At 62.0% G+C, this 15,839-nt stretch overlaps 1 protein-coding gene across 1 annotated transcript in view; it reads right to left on the bottom strand.

Moving 5' to 3' along the window:
- Positions 1-15,839, bottom strand: part of MAD1L1 (mitotic arrest deficient 1 like 1) — a 171,098-nt gene that overhangs the window by 36,489 nt on the left and 118,770 nt on the right. The window contains exons 14-15 of the mRNA XM_037057932.1: positions 13,287-13,375; positions 6,823-6,913 (exon numbers count right to left, since the gene is read on the bottom strand). Coding sequence (XP_036913827.1) covers positions 6,823-6,913; positions 13,287-13,375 — 180 coding nt within the window. The remainder of the gene's footprint in view (positions 1-6,822; positions 6,914-13,286; positions 13,376-15,839) is intronic.

Here is a 15,839-nt window from a genome sequence, read left to right as displayed (position 1 = left end):
GAAGGTGGACTGGGGGCGAGGCGCAGTTGCGGTGGGAAGGAGGCGACTCTAACTGTCAGGGGGGCAGGATAGCTCTGCCAGCCCTGCGTCCCCGCCATCTCCCTCTCCCAGGCCTCATAGGGCGGGTCAGACGGGTGGCGGAGAGGGGAGGTGGGAGTGGCCACTGGTGACTGTGATGACCCCTGGCTGGGCTGCCCAAGCTCCTTACCCACCTACCACTCCCGCCACCAGCTGGACCCATCCCTGAGCTCCATCCTGTCAGGGCCTCGCACACTCGGGCGTCCACAGGACACCAGCCAGCACCCAGGCACTTGGGCCACCTTCGTTGTGGGGGAGGTGACACTCACGCACCTGTGTGTGCTTGTCCTGAGCAGTGGAGGCCACTGTTCCTGATTCCCTGCCCCCCAACCTGTCGCTCCACAACAACGTCACCGGGCCTGCCAGCCCAGTGTGCCTCGTCCCTCCCAGGCTGTGCAGGTGAGCAGAGGCCCCTGCAATCAGCCAGCCTCCGCTGCCAGCCTCTCCCCACTGCAGGGCGCAAACATGGCTGGCAGCCTGAGCCCGCCCTGCCCAGGCCAGCGAGAGCTGCCAGGGCCAGTGGGCACGTGACTGTTCTAGGACCTGCTGTGGAGAGCCCCAAGGGCTCTTGAAGGCCAAGGTCACCTGTCTTCTCTGAGCTGGCGGGAGCTGGGAGCACAGGGTCCCTCCCAAGTCTTCCCCCAGCATGCTTCCTCTCGTGCCCTCCACCCCGTCCCCCAACCGTGGACTGGCCCATCTGCAGTCAAGTCCGTTTCTATCCCCCACAGAGCACAGGCTCACGGAAGTCAGGCCCGGCGGCCTCACCCTCCACTGGGCCCCGCATGAGCGCACCACCCACCCAGTGTGGCCCTGCGACGGCTGGTCGGTGTCACCCTGGGGCCCAAGGAGACGGAAAGACCTTCACACCTCAAATGACTGCTATGTGTTATTTGTCACAGCAGGTTTCTAGGTCTGCAAAGCACTATGTCCCTGGCTTTTCTCTAAGTGCTTTGCAAGGACCACATGCAGATAAGAACGTATCCCAGCCGCAGTCCGAGACACCCAGTCTGGGGGTGGCGCTGGGCCGGCACAGCCCCCACGGCACGCGGAGCAGCTGCCAGGGAGGTGATGGTGCTGCTCACAGTGCCTTTTGGACCCTAAGCACAGCCAGCGGCGGGGAGGCCGGACCACTCCCTGAAAGGCAATGGTGAAAGACCCCCAAGGGAGTCGCTCATTGGGCCCCTTGGGGGACACCAAGCTGCCTCCTTTGCCAGTGAGGGCTGGGCCAGTGGGCTGGGGCCAGGGGACCACGATGAGGCCTGCGGGCACCAGCTCCGGGCCCAGGAGATAAAGATGAGGCTTAATATTCAGGACACGCCACTCTTCTCATAAGAAATGAAAAGAAATCAGCGCCTGTGGAAATTTCTACACAAACGCACATCAGCGCACCAGCCTTTTCAGTCTCCGCGTTAATAAACATGAGCAGCCTGCTGCCAGCGCAGAGGTGGGGGTGCCGGGCTCTCTCCCTCTTCGAGTGCCCTGCTTCTCCCACGGCACTCGGGCGGGAAGCAGGCCCGGGCCGGCTGCTGTAGCAGGACACAGGCTGTGGGGGTGGGACGAGCCCGTGTGGTCACCACAGGGCAGGTCACACACCTGGAGCCAGGTGTGCCTGTCAGGCGGTGAGGCTGACGAGCAGACCTGCCGCCACCAGAACAGGTGCAAAGTGGCACTGAGACCAACGGGCACCGAGAAGTGTGCAGCACACACACGGTGCAGGTGAGGCTGCGAGGGCTTGGAGCGGGTCCGGACACGGGGTGGGCGTGCAGCATCCCGGGGTGTCCCCCAGACAGACGCCCGTCTTCACATGCCACAGGATCTCGCAGAATGCAAAACCACTGTGGGGGCAAGGCAAGCTGACCTTGAAGTCCCTGTACAAACAAACAAGAGCTTCCAGGAAAGCACTGTGAGCAAAGAGTCTGGGGCAGGTGGACCCATCGAGCCTGGAACAGTGAAGGCCTCAGTGAGAGCCACCAGGACAGGAGGCCCGAGCGGATGTGCCACCGAGGATGGTGGAAGACGCAGGATGGGGAAGACGCAGGGACAGACTCAGCACACGGGGCCCCGTGCCGGGGTGCAGGCACGGAGGTGGGAGTCAAGAGCCCTCAAGGAGAAGACCGGCTTCCGTGGACGGTCCGGGCGACCGGGACAACCTCTTCAGAAACAGACGCGCCAGGCTTCACCTCTCTGCACACCCCAGCCACAGACTGCAAAGCAGGCACAGGCTGCTGTGCGGCGGGAGCTGCCGCACGGCCAGGAGAAGCCCGGAGAGGCTGCTCCACACCCTGACCCAGCGAGGAGAGAACGGGACCCAAAGCCCGGCAGCCCCGCCCCCATCAAAACAGCTGCAGGAACACTGGAAAACCAAATACCTCTCCTTTGGTGAAAGACACGTCAAACTCCAAAGACAAAGGACAAATTGGGAAAATATATTCGCACCTTACAAGAAAATGAGCCCAACTCCTTAATATACAAAGCGCTCCAAAAGGTCAACAAGAGGACCCCTCATCTGTGTGGAAAGCGGACCAAGGACGTGAACACACACACATACACACACACACACACCCGAAACACCTCTGGTCGCATGTGTAACAGAGGGCTGAGTGGACAGGTGCCCTGGACTGCCCGGTGCACACACAGGCCAGCAGCACCTGGTGAGGCGGTGGGAGCGCGGCGCACTCCAGGCTTGCTGGCGCAGCAGTGTCCTGCTCTGCAGGCGGCCCAGCGATGCTGGGGGCATTGGGCAGTGTCTCTCCAGAGCCTGCCTGTGCCCCACGAGCCCACTGTCCCTGGAAATCTCCCCACGCACACTCGCACCCAGGAACATAGGCACTGGGGATACCCTCCCTGGCCCTGTATGGTCACTGGAGGACACGGCCGTCCCCTGTGGGTGGCAGCTGGCTACACAGGCAAAGGCACGGCCACGGGCCTGCATGGACCGACAGGGAAGTGGGCCTGATGCACACTGAGTGATGAGGATGAGGTGCAGAAGGATTTGCCACCGGGGTTTCTGGGGCGGGGGGGTAGGCAGCAAGGACACGTCAGGAAAGGAAAGCAACGGCCAGTTTGGGGACGCGGCTCTGCCAGAGAGTGCACAGCGTGCTTTCTGCACACGGCTGGCAAATCCCCACCCCACCCAGGCATGATCACTGCCCCTTGCTTGGCAAGGGGAGCTGGGATGCGGTCGAGTGTCTGAGCGCGGCGGAAACACACTCAGACGCACTTCCTCCAGAGCACCGTGTGCATGCTGCCTGTGGCTGGTGCCTGTGTGCGCCCGTGCCAGTGTACACCGAGGTCACTGGTGGGGCCAGGCCTGCGGCTGCTGCTGTCCAAGTGCCCTGGCGGAAGCCCACAGCCTTTGGGCAAGTGCCTGAGCTGGGCCATGTGGGGTGTGGGCCACGGCTGGGGCACATGGATAGTGCTCAGTCTTGCCCTCTCCAGATCCGGGTCCTCCCTGATGGCGGCAGGGGGAGGCGGAGGTGGGGGCGGCAGCCTCGCCTGTAGGGCTCACCCAGAAGCCCCAGACATTCAGGGCAGACATGGAACCAAAGGGCACGATGGGCCTGGATCTCTGCTGGGGAAGACGGAGTCCCAGCTGGGGGCAGTGAGTTGGGGACATGAAGGTGTCACCTACCAATCACTGGTGTCTGCACCTCTGGGCTGCTTCATGGGCAGAGGGGATGACAGCACCCCATCCTCAGCGCCTGTGAGCGGTCAGTGAAGATGCCCAGCAGGGCCAGGCCCGCATGGCGCTGAGTGCGCATGGCCAAGGAGCCTGCCCCGTGGTGCCTCGAGGGCACCTATAGCAGTGGCCATGGTATAGCCAGGGCCACCGTCAGCTGAGCAGCCCTGCTCACGAAGAGACACCCTCAGAGCTACAGTGGACCCTGGGGGGCTGGAGCCTTCCTCACCCAAGGGAGCCTGCCCCACCCCCCCGGAGTGCCTCGCACCGTGGCCTACAGGCTCTGTCCTTCCAAAACCAGCACCCAGAGGTGCAGACAGTAGATTTAGAAACCGCTTGCCTCATCGGGGACAGGACACACACGAGGGCCTGGTCAGCAGCTGCAGGCCTCGAGGGAAGCAGGCAGAGCCCCACGGGCCCCTGCAAAGCAGAGGGGAGGCCAGCTGTGGGCTCAGGGCTCCTGGCTGGTGAGGACAGGTGGGTCAGGGAGGGAACTGGTGTCCAAGGGTGGACTAGTTTGTCTCCGGGGCACCAGGCTGGGTGACAGGGACCAGTGGGGGCTGGAGGGCATCACAGCACTGATGGGGAGAGGGCACTGAGGTGTGAGGAGCGCCGCTCGCCCACACTCAGGAGCGGGAAGGAGGCAGAGCCCTGGAGCCTGTGATCGCCCAGGCCACCTGCCTGGTGATGCAGGGACGGGGCAGTCTCCACGGGCACCGTGAACCTTCTGCTCTCAGGGAACCCGGCAATTTTCCACCCACTCCGTTTCCAAAACAGCTACACTGGTTTAAAACATCACTGGGCTGTAGTCTGGCCCCTTCCTGAGTGCGCTGCAGGCTGGCTGGGGCAGCAGGGCCTCCGAAGGGGCGGGGGCCAGGCAGGACACCCACGCCCGGCGGCCCACCTGCTTGCGTAAGCAGCAGGCCTGGGTGGCGCCGAGGACAGCGATGAATCCTGCTTAATCACACGCGTGCTGGAGCATTTCAGGGACTCGTTTCAGGGAAGGTGCAGATGTTTGCAATTTCCTTTAAAACACATCCGATGCTCGGAAGGATGGGTTGGGTGCGGAAGCTGAGGGCATCCCACAGCAGCCCTGGCGAAGTGGCCGGGCAGGACCGGGCAGCTCAGGTGAGCTCTCCCGGCTGCTGGGGTTTCCGACACCTCCCATGGCGCTGCAGGACACGTGGTGGGCTCCACCACCGGCACCCGGGACGTGACACAGCCTGACTGCCGGGGCATGCTGAGACGGTGAGGCCCTGTACTGGCGCCAGCCCTAGGGGTGCTTGGGTTGTCTTCCTTTGAGAGCATGTGCAAGTCGCACCCTGCCTCTCTGAGAAGGTGTGTCTGAGGGAGCCGCTCGGGGGTCAGCTAATGAGGGCCTGCTGCCCCCGCTCCACAGGGCGCCCTCCGGCTGTCTTCCCCACGGCTGCCGGGGTCCCGCCTCCTCCAGCCACTCGAGGCGCTGTCAGAGGCCACCGCAGATGGTGCAGCAGCAGGGCCCCTGGGGCGAGGCCCCGCTGGATGGAGCAGGCACTGCCTGAGCACAGCCGGCTCTGGGTGCTGAGTGGGGCGGCCTCCTCCCCACCCAGCGGGGAACCAACGACATGAGGTTCTGACCAGTGAGCGCCCTCTGCAAGCACATGTTCCCAATTATGTCGAACTGCAGCTGATTTTAATCACTCTTCCTGAAGCAGCCCACCTTGAAGACTCCTCCAGGGTGGGGGACAGGGGTGGGTGCCCACTGAGCCGGCTCAGGCACCATGGCTGACATGCCCGGCCGGTGAGCTGAACGCTGTGGCCCTCCACCACCTCTCCACGCTGGTTCACTGCTACAGCCACGGCCGAGCTGCACTCAGAGGAAGGCACAGAGGGAGCTGGCGACTCCCCTCACCACAGGGCACCGTGGCCAGACCACCTAGAGGGCGTCGTGAGCTGTCCTACTGCTTCCAAGGCTCAGGCACAGAAGAGAAGAGAATGAGGTCTCCGTCTTCATGATGAAAAAGCCAGAGCAGCGACAGACAGACATCACCATTCACTGAACGGCCACCATATGCCAGCTGCGGCAGACACGGCCCATCTCCCCCGTAGCCCCGTGTGGGCGCCACTGAAGGACGCACTGGGGGCTCAGAGGGCAAAGCTGCGACACGCCCGGGACCGCCCAGCCAAGGGGCGGCACTGGGTTCCAGCTGACACCTGCAGCCCTGGTGCCAGACGCACCACAGAACCTCACCCCCCCCCAGCCCCGTGCTCACGCGCCTGTGCACCACCTGCCAGGCTCCCTGAGCAAGACGAGGGTTCTCCCTGTCCTGTCTGCCACGACCAGACCGACCGGTTGTGCCCCTGGGCCTCAGCCTTCGCCCTGTCTGCTGGGCATGGCCGGTGCTGGCAGGCACCCTGGTGCCGCAGCAGCAGAACAGCGATTCCAGCTGCACTCACTGAGGCGGGGTCGAGGGAGGCCAGGGAGGCCGTCAGCCGCAGTCCCAGGCTGCTCTCCACTAAAGAGCCAAGAAAACATCACTGAGCCCGTCTGACATGGCACTGCTGCTGGGCGGGCGGGGATTCACCTGCCAACAGCCCCGCTCTCCGGGCTGAGGACTTCGGCCCAATTAAACGGTGCGAGATGACAGGTCCCAGCACGGAACGCAGCCTGGCTGCGGCTCACTGCGCCTTGCTTTATCAAAGTTGTCACTTCTACCATCTCCAGGAATTGGTAATAAAAACGAGATTTGATTTACCCCTAATGGGTGTCAAGATAAAATCAATGGCCTGTCCAAACTCTGGGTGATCGCAAACCTGCGGGCTTCCTGCCATAGACCAACTTAGACAGGAGGATAAAAACAAAAAAACGAAGAAAAATTAAAGCGTCAGCAGCAGTCCGAGGCCACGGCCCTGGCTGCGGGGGCCGGGCACGGACACAAGCCCCACGGCACACAGCCCGCAGCAGGGCCACACGCACAGGCCGAAGCTCTGGGGCCGAGGGCCGCACGTCCTCCCCGTGGGACCTGGGGCATGTTCCAGGAAGGACAGTGAGCAGGGACCCAGCGGGGCAGGGCGCCCGCACTCACCAGCAGGGAGAGCCGCTCGAGCTGCGCCTCCAGCTGCTTCTTGCTCTCCTCCAGGCGGCTCCGCTCCCCTTCCAGCTCCTCGACCTTCAACCTGAGGGCAGAGCAGACTGTGAGAAGATGGCTGCAGCCGAGGGGGATGAGGAGCCAGGGCGAGAGCTCGCCTTGGCCTCCAGGGTGGGAGGCGCTCTTCCCTCTCGGACCCGTGGCCAAGCACAGGTGTCCCTGCGAGTGCGGGGGGTGGGGGCCTGGGCGTGCCAGGACCAGGCTGGGTGGGAAGCCCACAGGCCCTGTGAAACAGAGCATTTCCATTCTGAGGGCTGGTCAGCCAACTGTCCTCGAGGGCTACACCCAAACAAGTATCTGCGTGCCGCCACAGACGCATTACTGAGACGGTGCGATCCACTCTGGCTGTCGGAGAACAAACCCACGCACACCACTCTCGTTTGCGCATTTAACACGGGGACTTCTCCCCGCCCTCCTTTTCCAGCAAACTGTTACTTGGCAAGGGACAGACAATGATGAAATGAGAGCAAGTGTGTGCGTCACGTGTGAGCATACGTGTGTGTGTGTGTGTGTGTGTGTGTGTGAAATCAGGGGGATGGGCATGGTTGTTGCCTTGCCTGAAGCAAAGAGAACACCCTGGAGAACGGAGCAGGCTGACTGCCTCGCTGGCCACCCAAAGGTGCCAGGACAGGCACTGGTGGGAGGCCGCCGAGCAGCCTGCAGAGGACAGCCAGGGCACTGGAGGTGCAGATGGAAAGGAGCCTGTGGCCCAGGACGTTGTTGTCCGAGCCAACTGCCCACTGGCCCCAGACCCACGCCCTGCCCGGCTGGCCACTCCCAGAGGCCCTGGCCACTGCCACCCTGTCACTGTTGGTGTCCCCACCCGTCCGTCAGAAAGCCCGTGCTGCTTCCAGCACAGACATGGCAACCACCTCCTCGAACAGCAAACACCAGGGCCCTCAGCAGCAGCGACGGGAGTGTGGAGAGGGTGATGGCGCCAGCCACAGCGCTCCCAGAGCAGATCAGCACAGACACAAAGGCACGAAAGCCCCCCCCCCCAGTCAACCCAGACCACGCCCAGTGTGCACATGAGGCTCGGGCATTGCAGTGGCTCCCGCCCAGCTGAGCGCACAGGCGTCCTCTGACAAGTGAGCCGGCGCGCAGTGAACACAATCTGCTCTGAACTGAGAGCTGGCACTTGTGCTTCCTCCGCACTGAGCACCGCCCTCAGTGGCCCCGCGGGGCACAGCCAGCACGGTGGTCCCGCGCCCCCAGTGGGCCTGGCAGCGGCACATGCGCTGGCTTTCACTTTGACAACCGCCTGGTGTCCCTTCAGGCCCAAAGACACGTTTGCTGCTGACAGGTCTCTCCTCTAGGAACCTGAAAGACGCCGTTCGCTCCACGCCGGCTCCTGACGTTCCAGACGAGAGGCTCGCTGTCACTCAGAACCGCGCTCCCTGCAGATAAAAGGCGCCCCTCCCTCACTCCCTTCAGGGTTTCCCCTCCATGTCTGCAACTTCCTGAAGATTAATTAGCGGGTGTCACAGTGTGAGCCTCTTCGGTTTCCCACTCTGTGGGTTTATACCTGTCACGGAACTCGGGGGATTTCCAGTCCTTGGGTCTTCAGATAATCCCCCAGCCCCAGTTCCCCTCCCTCCCACGGCCCCACGTGGATGACCGTCCTGTGTGCCGCCGTCGGGCCAGTGGCCCCAAGGCCCCGCTCTGGGATCGTCCCTGGTTGTCCTCTCATCAGCTGCTCTCCACCGGCCTACGTGGTTCTTCCCTCCGACCTGCTGCTCACGCAGCCAGTGACCCCTCCTTCCACTTGTTGTGTTGTCCAGGCCCACAGTGCATGTCCAGTCCTCTCCAGAAGTCCTCCCTTGCTTTCTGTCGAGGGTCACCACTTCTGCCTCGCTGACCGCTGAGCTCAGCCCTGCTGGCAACATGGTTCTGTGACGCCTGCACTCACACCCTGGACAGGTGACGTGACCACCCGTGGCCTCTCTTCCTTCAGCGACAACTGGCCGGCTCTGGGCTCGTGAGCAGAGACTTCCGCTATGCCCTGGACCTCGGAGCCTTATGTTGGGAAGTCTGCATCCCACAGACCTTCTGGCAGGAGGCCACCTATTTCCAGGGGACTTGTACCGGGGCCCTGCAGGCAGACGGGTGCCAGCTGGACTCCCCACGGCGCCACCAACACTGGGGACTGGAAGTGAGGGTGCCTCACTGCCACGTGGGTGGGCGGGGGGGGGGGAGCAGGAGCTTCTGCTGANGGGGGGGGGGGGGGGGGGGGAGCAGGAGCTTCTGCTGAGCCAGTGACCCCGGGCAGCCAGCCCCAATTTGCTTCGGACCTTCGGTGCCACTGAGTTGGGGGCAGCAGGAAACTCAGGGCAGGTCCTGCTGGCATACCCACTTGAGGGTTGGGGTGAGCAGGGGTCCCCACTGACCCACAGATACCACCAAGGGCTGCGGCCCACGGCCGAAGGTAGGGTGCAGCGTGGGCTTTTCTTGAAGCTGTGCATGCCTGCTGGGGCCCGTCTCAGCAGCAGTCTCTGTTGCCCGGTCCCCAGGCCCATGGCCGGCACTAAGGAAACGTGGAGTGCCCGCCACCAGGCCTTCCTCCAGCTCGGGATCCTGTGCAGGCCACCCTCTCCCCACCTTCCAGGGTCCCCCCACTGCTGGGCCAGGTCAGAGCTTGGAGCCCTGGGCGGGGATGGAGCTGATCCCTCAGGCTGGGACCAGAAGTTGAAGATCTTTCTGAAAACCAGCCCTCCACACACCAGACGTTTCCCTTCTGGGGACGGAAACAGCAGGTCCCTGGGCTGAGGGGTCCCAGGTAAAGGGCAACGTCGCTCCAAGGAGGAGGGGGTCCTGGGACCTTTCTGTGGCGCTGCTGTGTTCCCAGGGGCTGGCAGCACGTGACAGGCCCCGAGGAAGGCCAGTCACCGGGACCCCGTGACGGCCCAGCCAAGGCCAGCCGAGTACAGAGCCCACCCGGGGCTGCTCCGAGAGGCTCCCAGGGTGCTGGCGTCAGGCGGGCAGATGTCCAGGACCGCCCCATGCTTGAAGGGGCAGTGGCGTCTGAGCCTCCACAGGAAACACTCTACTTGGTGAGAAGAGCCCCCTGGAGAGCCACATTGTCCCATCAAAGAGACAGTGACAGTGACGCACTGTGTCCGCAAACCGTCCGGCAGCGTCTCACAGGTGGAAGAGCCTTCAGAGGACTGCAGCCAGATAGCGGCGAGTCTCAGGACACACACATGACAGCAGAAGCCAAATGAGGTTGACAAATTCAAGAAAATACCACAGCAAGTAGCAGCAAGTAGGAAGAACAGATGGAAAATAGGATGAAAATGTTTTTAAAACAGAGAATAATTCAGGAAGTTCAACATCCAAACAATAGCTTCAGAAAGAATGGAGAATACGGAAGAGAAAAGACCATCAATGAATAAGTCAAGAGAAACTTCAAGAACTGAAGGGTGAGCTACTGTACAGGGAGGCCCCCCGCCCCCAGCATGGCCACACACGGACTGGCCGTAGCAGGGCTCTGGGACGCGCTGGAGCCCTGGGAGCTGGAGAAGGCCCTTCAGGCCTCAGAGGGGAGACCAGGCACCGTCCAGGGACCCGGGCTTCGAGGTCCTCCCAGACCTGAGGGCTTCCCAACCCCACTGCACAGTCAGTGCAAGAAGTGCAGAGACTGGCCACTGGAGCAGCGGAGCCCAGGCCCTCTGGGGGGACGAGCAGTTGCCCCCATGGGGCCCAAGCCTGGGACCCCATCATTGGGCTGTCAGAGCTCTGCTCAATGTGATTCTCATGAAGCTGCTGGTGAGGTAAGCATGCAGCGAGGGGACTCCTGGTCCCACCTGGAGTACCAGTGTGGGCCAGGAGCACATGGCCAGGGCTCTCCGGGCAGAGCCCTCAGGCCTGCAGTGATTGCCCATCTCCTGCAGAAACAAGGACCCCCAGGTCCTTCCCAGACATACCCAAGGCAGGCAGCACAGTCAAGTGGGAGCTGGGCCCGGCCACAGGAGCAGGGCAGGGAGCTTGGTGACAGGGCACTGGGAGAACCGGGAACCAGGCAGTTTTGTGGATGCAACAGACATGGAGACCTGCAAGGGGTGCAGGGGGTGAGCCCTGGCTGGGAAGGAGGGGCCCCTTGCACTCCCTGCCCTGGCCTGCGGCCCTGTGCTGAGGCCCCCAGAGCCTGCCTGACCAGTGAGTCTCTCCAGCAGCCTGTCCTCAGCTGGCTACCCCAAAGGGCAGCAGGCATGCGCATTTGGGCCCTGCTCCAGCCCCCAAAGAGCCGGAGAAGGGTGTGACGTGCAGCCTCTCTGGGCAAAGTGTGCACACAAACGCTGACCTGATTCCTCCACATCAGCTGCTGATCCTCCCTCCACTGAGGTGTTCCCCCGCCCCTAGTGGGACAAGCGGCTTTGATCTTGATGTAAAGATGTTGTCAACCAAACCCTTGTCTCAGCATTTACAAAGTAAGCACAAGCAACTAAATCCAAGGTGTGCCAGTGCACACAAGTTGGACACACGCCTGGCCACACTCACGGCCCCACGGAGCAGCCCATGCCTGAGAGTGGAGGATGGACCTTGGGGCCGAGGGTGGGGCTCCCTGGCTGCCAATTAGGAGGGAGGCTGAGAGCCACGCCCACCACGCAGGCCTGGGGAGGACAGAGGACACAGCCCAGCAGCACCGGCCCCCCCCTGCTCTACCTCTGCACTCCCCCCACCCCCCCCCTGCCCTGGCACTTAACAACGGCTGTCCCAGGGACTAGGGAGCAGTGTCCATGTGCCTCTCAGGGCACCCTTGACCCTTCAGAATTAGGTCCCAGTGAGGCTGCCCTGTGCCCGGCACTTCACGATGCCCCCAGGAAAGCTTGTCTGCATCCCAGCCTGGGCCGTGCCTGGAGGCTCCTGCTGCTGCCCTCCAGCCCCTACACAGGACTTGCTCTGGTGCCCAACCTCCGACGCCTTCAGGCCCACCCCATTGGCCAGAGCTATCTGCACCGCTCGCCTGGGGCTGCTCCCTGAAGCCTGGACACAGGAGGAACCACCAATTCGCCAAGCCCCTCTCCCATCCGCACTCCGCCCCGGGCAGCCAGCTGCTTCTCATCTCCACACTTGGCCCTGCCCTTCCTGCTCTGACAAGGGGATGCTGTCCCCAGCTCCTGGCACTGGGCTCCGCCTGCACCCTGCTGCCCTTTCCTGCCCCTCGGGCCCTCACGCACCCCCCCCACCCCCCACACCTGGGCAGAGCCTGCAGATGCCCTGCACATCCCAAGGCCTGTGTGTGTGAGCAGGGTCCCTCCAAGTCCCCTCCCCATCGCCACTGGGTCGGTGACACAGAGCAAACGGGTCGTGACTGCATCATCTCATCCCCACGCTCAGCCTGGGGGACATGCACCCCACACGCAGTCTCTCAGCAAGATACCGGCTGAGCCAACGAGGAACACACAGGCAGTGGCGGAAGCAGGAGGGACCCCAGACAGCTGTCTCTGTGGCCCAGGCCCACCCCCACACCATGCTCAGGGAAGGGGGAGGGGCCGAGAGCAGAGGTGGTCGGGACTGCACCTACTAGGGCTCACCATGCGCCCAGGACACATGGCACTTGGGGGGGTCTCTGGTGATGAGAGCACAGCCTCAGGAGAGGGTGGTGCAGCCCACCCAGCCACGGGCCAGCCAGTGCCCCTACCCTCGACTCCACGCCGTCTCTCCTGGGACTGGGGTTTCTGTTTGCGTAGTGGGTCCCAGGTGGGCCCCCCTGAGCTGCAGGAGCAGCTGCTGCAGTGGGGTACCCACGCTGGCCTGGGGCACATGCTCAAGCAGGAGTGGCTGATGGCCCTGGGTGCCCGGAGCCACTTGCTGAGCTCACTCTGCACTTGGGGATTCTGGGGGGATGGTACCAACCTTCCCATGGACCCCTTTCCAGTGACAACTTGGGATGCAAGGAAAGCCAGTAGCAGGCCTTCAGCACCTGCCTCTGTCCCCCGAAAACTGTACTTCAGGATGAGCTGTGGGACAGGGTGGCCGATGTCCCCCCCCCCCACAAGGCTGTGGGCTGGAGAGAGGCAGAGGGACCCGGACAGCGCTCCACTGCCAGGCAGACTGGAGCAGGCCAGTGAGCGGTCGGGGGCGCGAGTCTGGTTGGACTGCAGCTCCGAGTCTCCCCTGCAGTGGGCCTCAGACAGGCACACAGGCCTTGCTGCCCCTGAGGACGGCGCACAAGGTAGAGGGGCTCCGGCAGCCAGCCTGGGGAGAGCAGTTTCTGCTCTCTCCTGCGCCCTGGGGACACTGAGAAGCCTGGCTGTCAATACCAGCCTGAGAAAGGACGCCGAGAAGAGTCCCAGACCAGTGGGGACCAGTTTCTGTGCGGACAGGAAGTGAAATGCAGGTGGGACTGAAGAGGAAAGTGGCCCAGATGGTGGAGAGGGGCAGGGCAGGCAGGGACGCACCTGAGCTCGCTGGCCTCCTCCCTTGACAGCAAGGCGCTCTGCGCGGCTGGGCCCGGCTGTGCCCGAAGCACCTTCAGCTCCATCTCCAGCTGCGAGGGAACAGCACAGGGTCAGTGCACAGCAAAGCGCAGCCCCGCCCCGCGGGCCCCCAGGAACCCTCCTTGGCCAGCCCTGGAAATCCAGAGGTGCCCACCCATGCGGGGAGGTGCCAAAGCTGCCAGGCCTTCCGGAATGGCGTCGAGCTGGGCAAACACCACTGCCTTCTCTTGTCAAGCACTGGCCCCAGGACCCACACGCAACCATTTCGGGGTGCTCTAGGGGCACCTCGGCACCTGAGGATGGGGCCCGGGCGCAGGAAGAGCAGTCTAACTGCTCCCACGCTTTGATCGGCTCTGTCAGTCATGGAATGTTACTTGCTAAATCAAGATCCACCACAGAATGGCAGGCTACATGCAGAATGTGTGCTGGAGAGAGCACGGACTCAAACCTCCTGACACACCCAGTGGCGCCCGGTCGGGGCCCGGGAGAGCAGGGGGAAAGCGCCCACCCGGGGCCCTGGGTGCGGGGGCGGGTACGAAGCAGGGAGTATGGGCCAGGGCCTTCCCAGGACCGAACCTCTGAGCTGGGGAGACGGGACAGTGCCCACCCAAAGCAGCGCCCACCATCCAGTGCATCCTCCCCGACCCGTGGCCTCGGAGCTGCGGGCCGGACTGCCGCAGCCTGTGCACACGTGCGCCTGCGCATGCGGTGCGGCAGGGGTCCTCGCAGGGCTGGCGCCACACCCACGCCCGGAAGCGTTCCCCTCCCACGCGCCGGGGCGCTGTCGCAGCGTGGACAGCGTTTGCACGCTGAGACAGCCGGGATTTTCCTTGAAAATGACTCGGCCTGATTTGCGTTCCGTTCCGCTGCTTTCGGTTGGAGGAGGGCAGGGGCGGCTAACTTTGTGACAACTTTGTGATGACCCTTCTGGTTAAAACCTCTCTCTTCTGGAGCAGTGCTAGGTTTTAATTTCCTGGGAAATCATCATAATTCATAATGCCCTTTACAGAATTCCTGTGGGATCCATCATTCTCTTTGGATTCATTATTTTTGCCTGCCGTTTGTTTTCTCGTCGAGGGAGCGGGGCACAGGGCACAGCGCCACCCTCAGGCTCAGAGCCCCGCACACTGCGCAGAGCCGGGACACCAGGCAGCCCGCCCGCCCCGCCCAGCGGTGCCCTGGCAGTGGTCACGCTCGCTGCTCGTTTTGGGTGGCAGTGCTTCTATTAGTTTTTGACCGGGACTGTGAAAATCCCACGTTTTACTGGTATTCTTTCACAGCACAGGCATTTGTTTATTTATTACTCCTACCATTTCTCACTTTCTCATCAACTTCTCATCTTTATCAGTTCCTGCCCTTGTGTTAACTGGTCTGTTTCATTTTCCTTTCTTGAGCCGGTTGTCTAACCTGTGCACGGGCACGCGCTGTCGGGCATGCGCTGTCGTTCAGTAAGGTAAGTATCCACATCGGGTCCCCTTCTGAGCACCGCTCTGGCTGCTCCCACAGGCTCCACGGGCAAACGTGTCCGTCACGAGTGCCTAGGGCCACGGGCACTTCTGAGTCCCACTTCTTCGACCCGGTACGGGTTTGAGCCTGAGACTTTTGTTCTCTATTTGTTTCTATTTCTTTCCTTTTCAAATTTCCAAGTGTTAGGAGCAGCTTTTTTTCTTCCTTAATTTCACATTTCGTCACATCACGATCGGAGAAAGCTGTCTACATTAGTCCTGCCTATGTGAATTTATGAAGGTTTTCTTTACTACCTAATACGTGATTGATTCATTTCTGTGAATGTTTTCCATATTTTTTCAAAGTGTTCTTCAGTTCTGGGGTTAACTTTTACTTTACATACATACATATGTACACATGTAAAATATACAAAGACTGCCCAACTGCTCTGTCATGGATAAGAAGCACAGTAAGAGCCCTGGCTGGTGTAGCTCAGTGGATAGAGTGCGGGCCTGCAAACCACACAATTCAATTCCAGCGCGGTTCGATTCCCAGTTAGGGCACATGCCTGGGTTGCAGGCCAGTTCCCAGCAGGGGACTCAAAAGAGGCAACCATACATTGATATTTCTCTCCTTCTCTCCTTCCCTTCCCCTCTAAAGATAAATAAATAAAATCCTTAAAAAAAAAGAAGCACAGTAAGTTCTCCCACTGCGGGGCCCCTCACAACTCCCCGTGGAGTCTCCCATTTCGGTTCTGTGGTCACAGTCGGTATCTCGGGCAGACCCTCCCAGGCACCTTCATTATGGAAGACGGCCTGGCTTGGCCTTCTGCATCCCTCCCGGGCTGCAGGTGCAAGCTCCCCGCTCCCCGTGCGGCCGCCACAGGCTTCTGCCGCCCCAGCTCCCGAATGCTCCCCGGTTCTTCCCTGTGGTCCAATTGGAAAGCCCTTTCCTTCTGGTAGGAGATTGGGCCACTGGGACCTTGTCCCGTGTTTGTGTTTACTCCTGTCCCACTATTTCGTTACATCTTCTATTTCGGAACTTTCGTAATCATTTCATTCTGTGGTC

This window comes from Sturnira hondurensis, unplaced genomic scaffold (genome assembly GCF_014824575.4).
Source record: "Sturnira hondurensis isolate 20B ecotype Veracruz unplaced genomic scaffold, ASM1482457v3 Scaffold0009733, whole genome shotgun sequence".
Taxonomy (NCBI): Eukaryota; Metazoa; Chordata; class Mammalia; order Chiroptera; family Phyllostomidae; genus Sturnira; species Sturnira hondurensis.
This window is presented reverse-complemented; position numbering and strand designations above follow the sequence as displayed.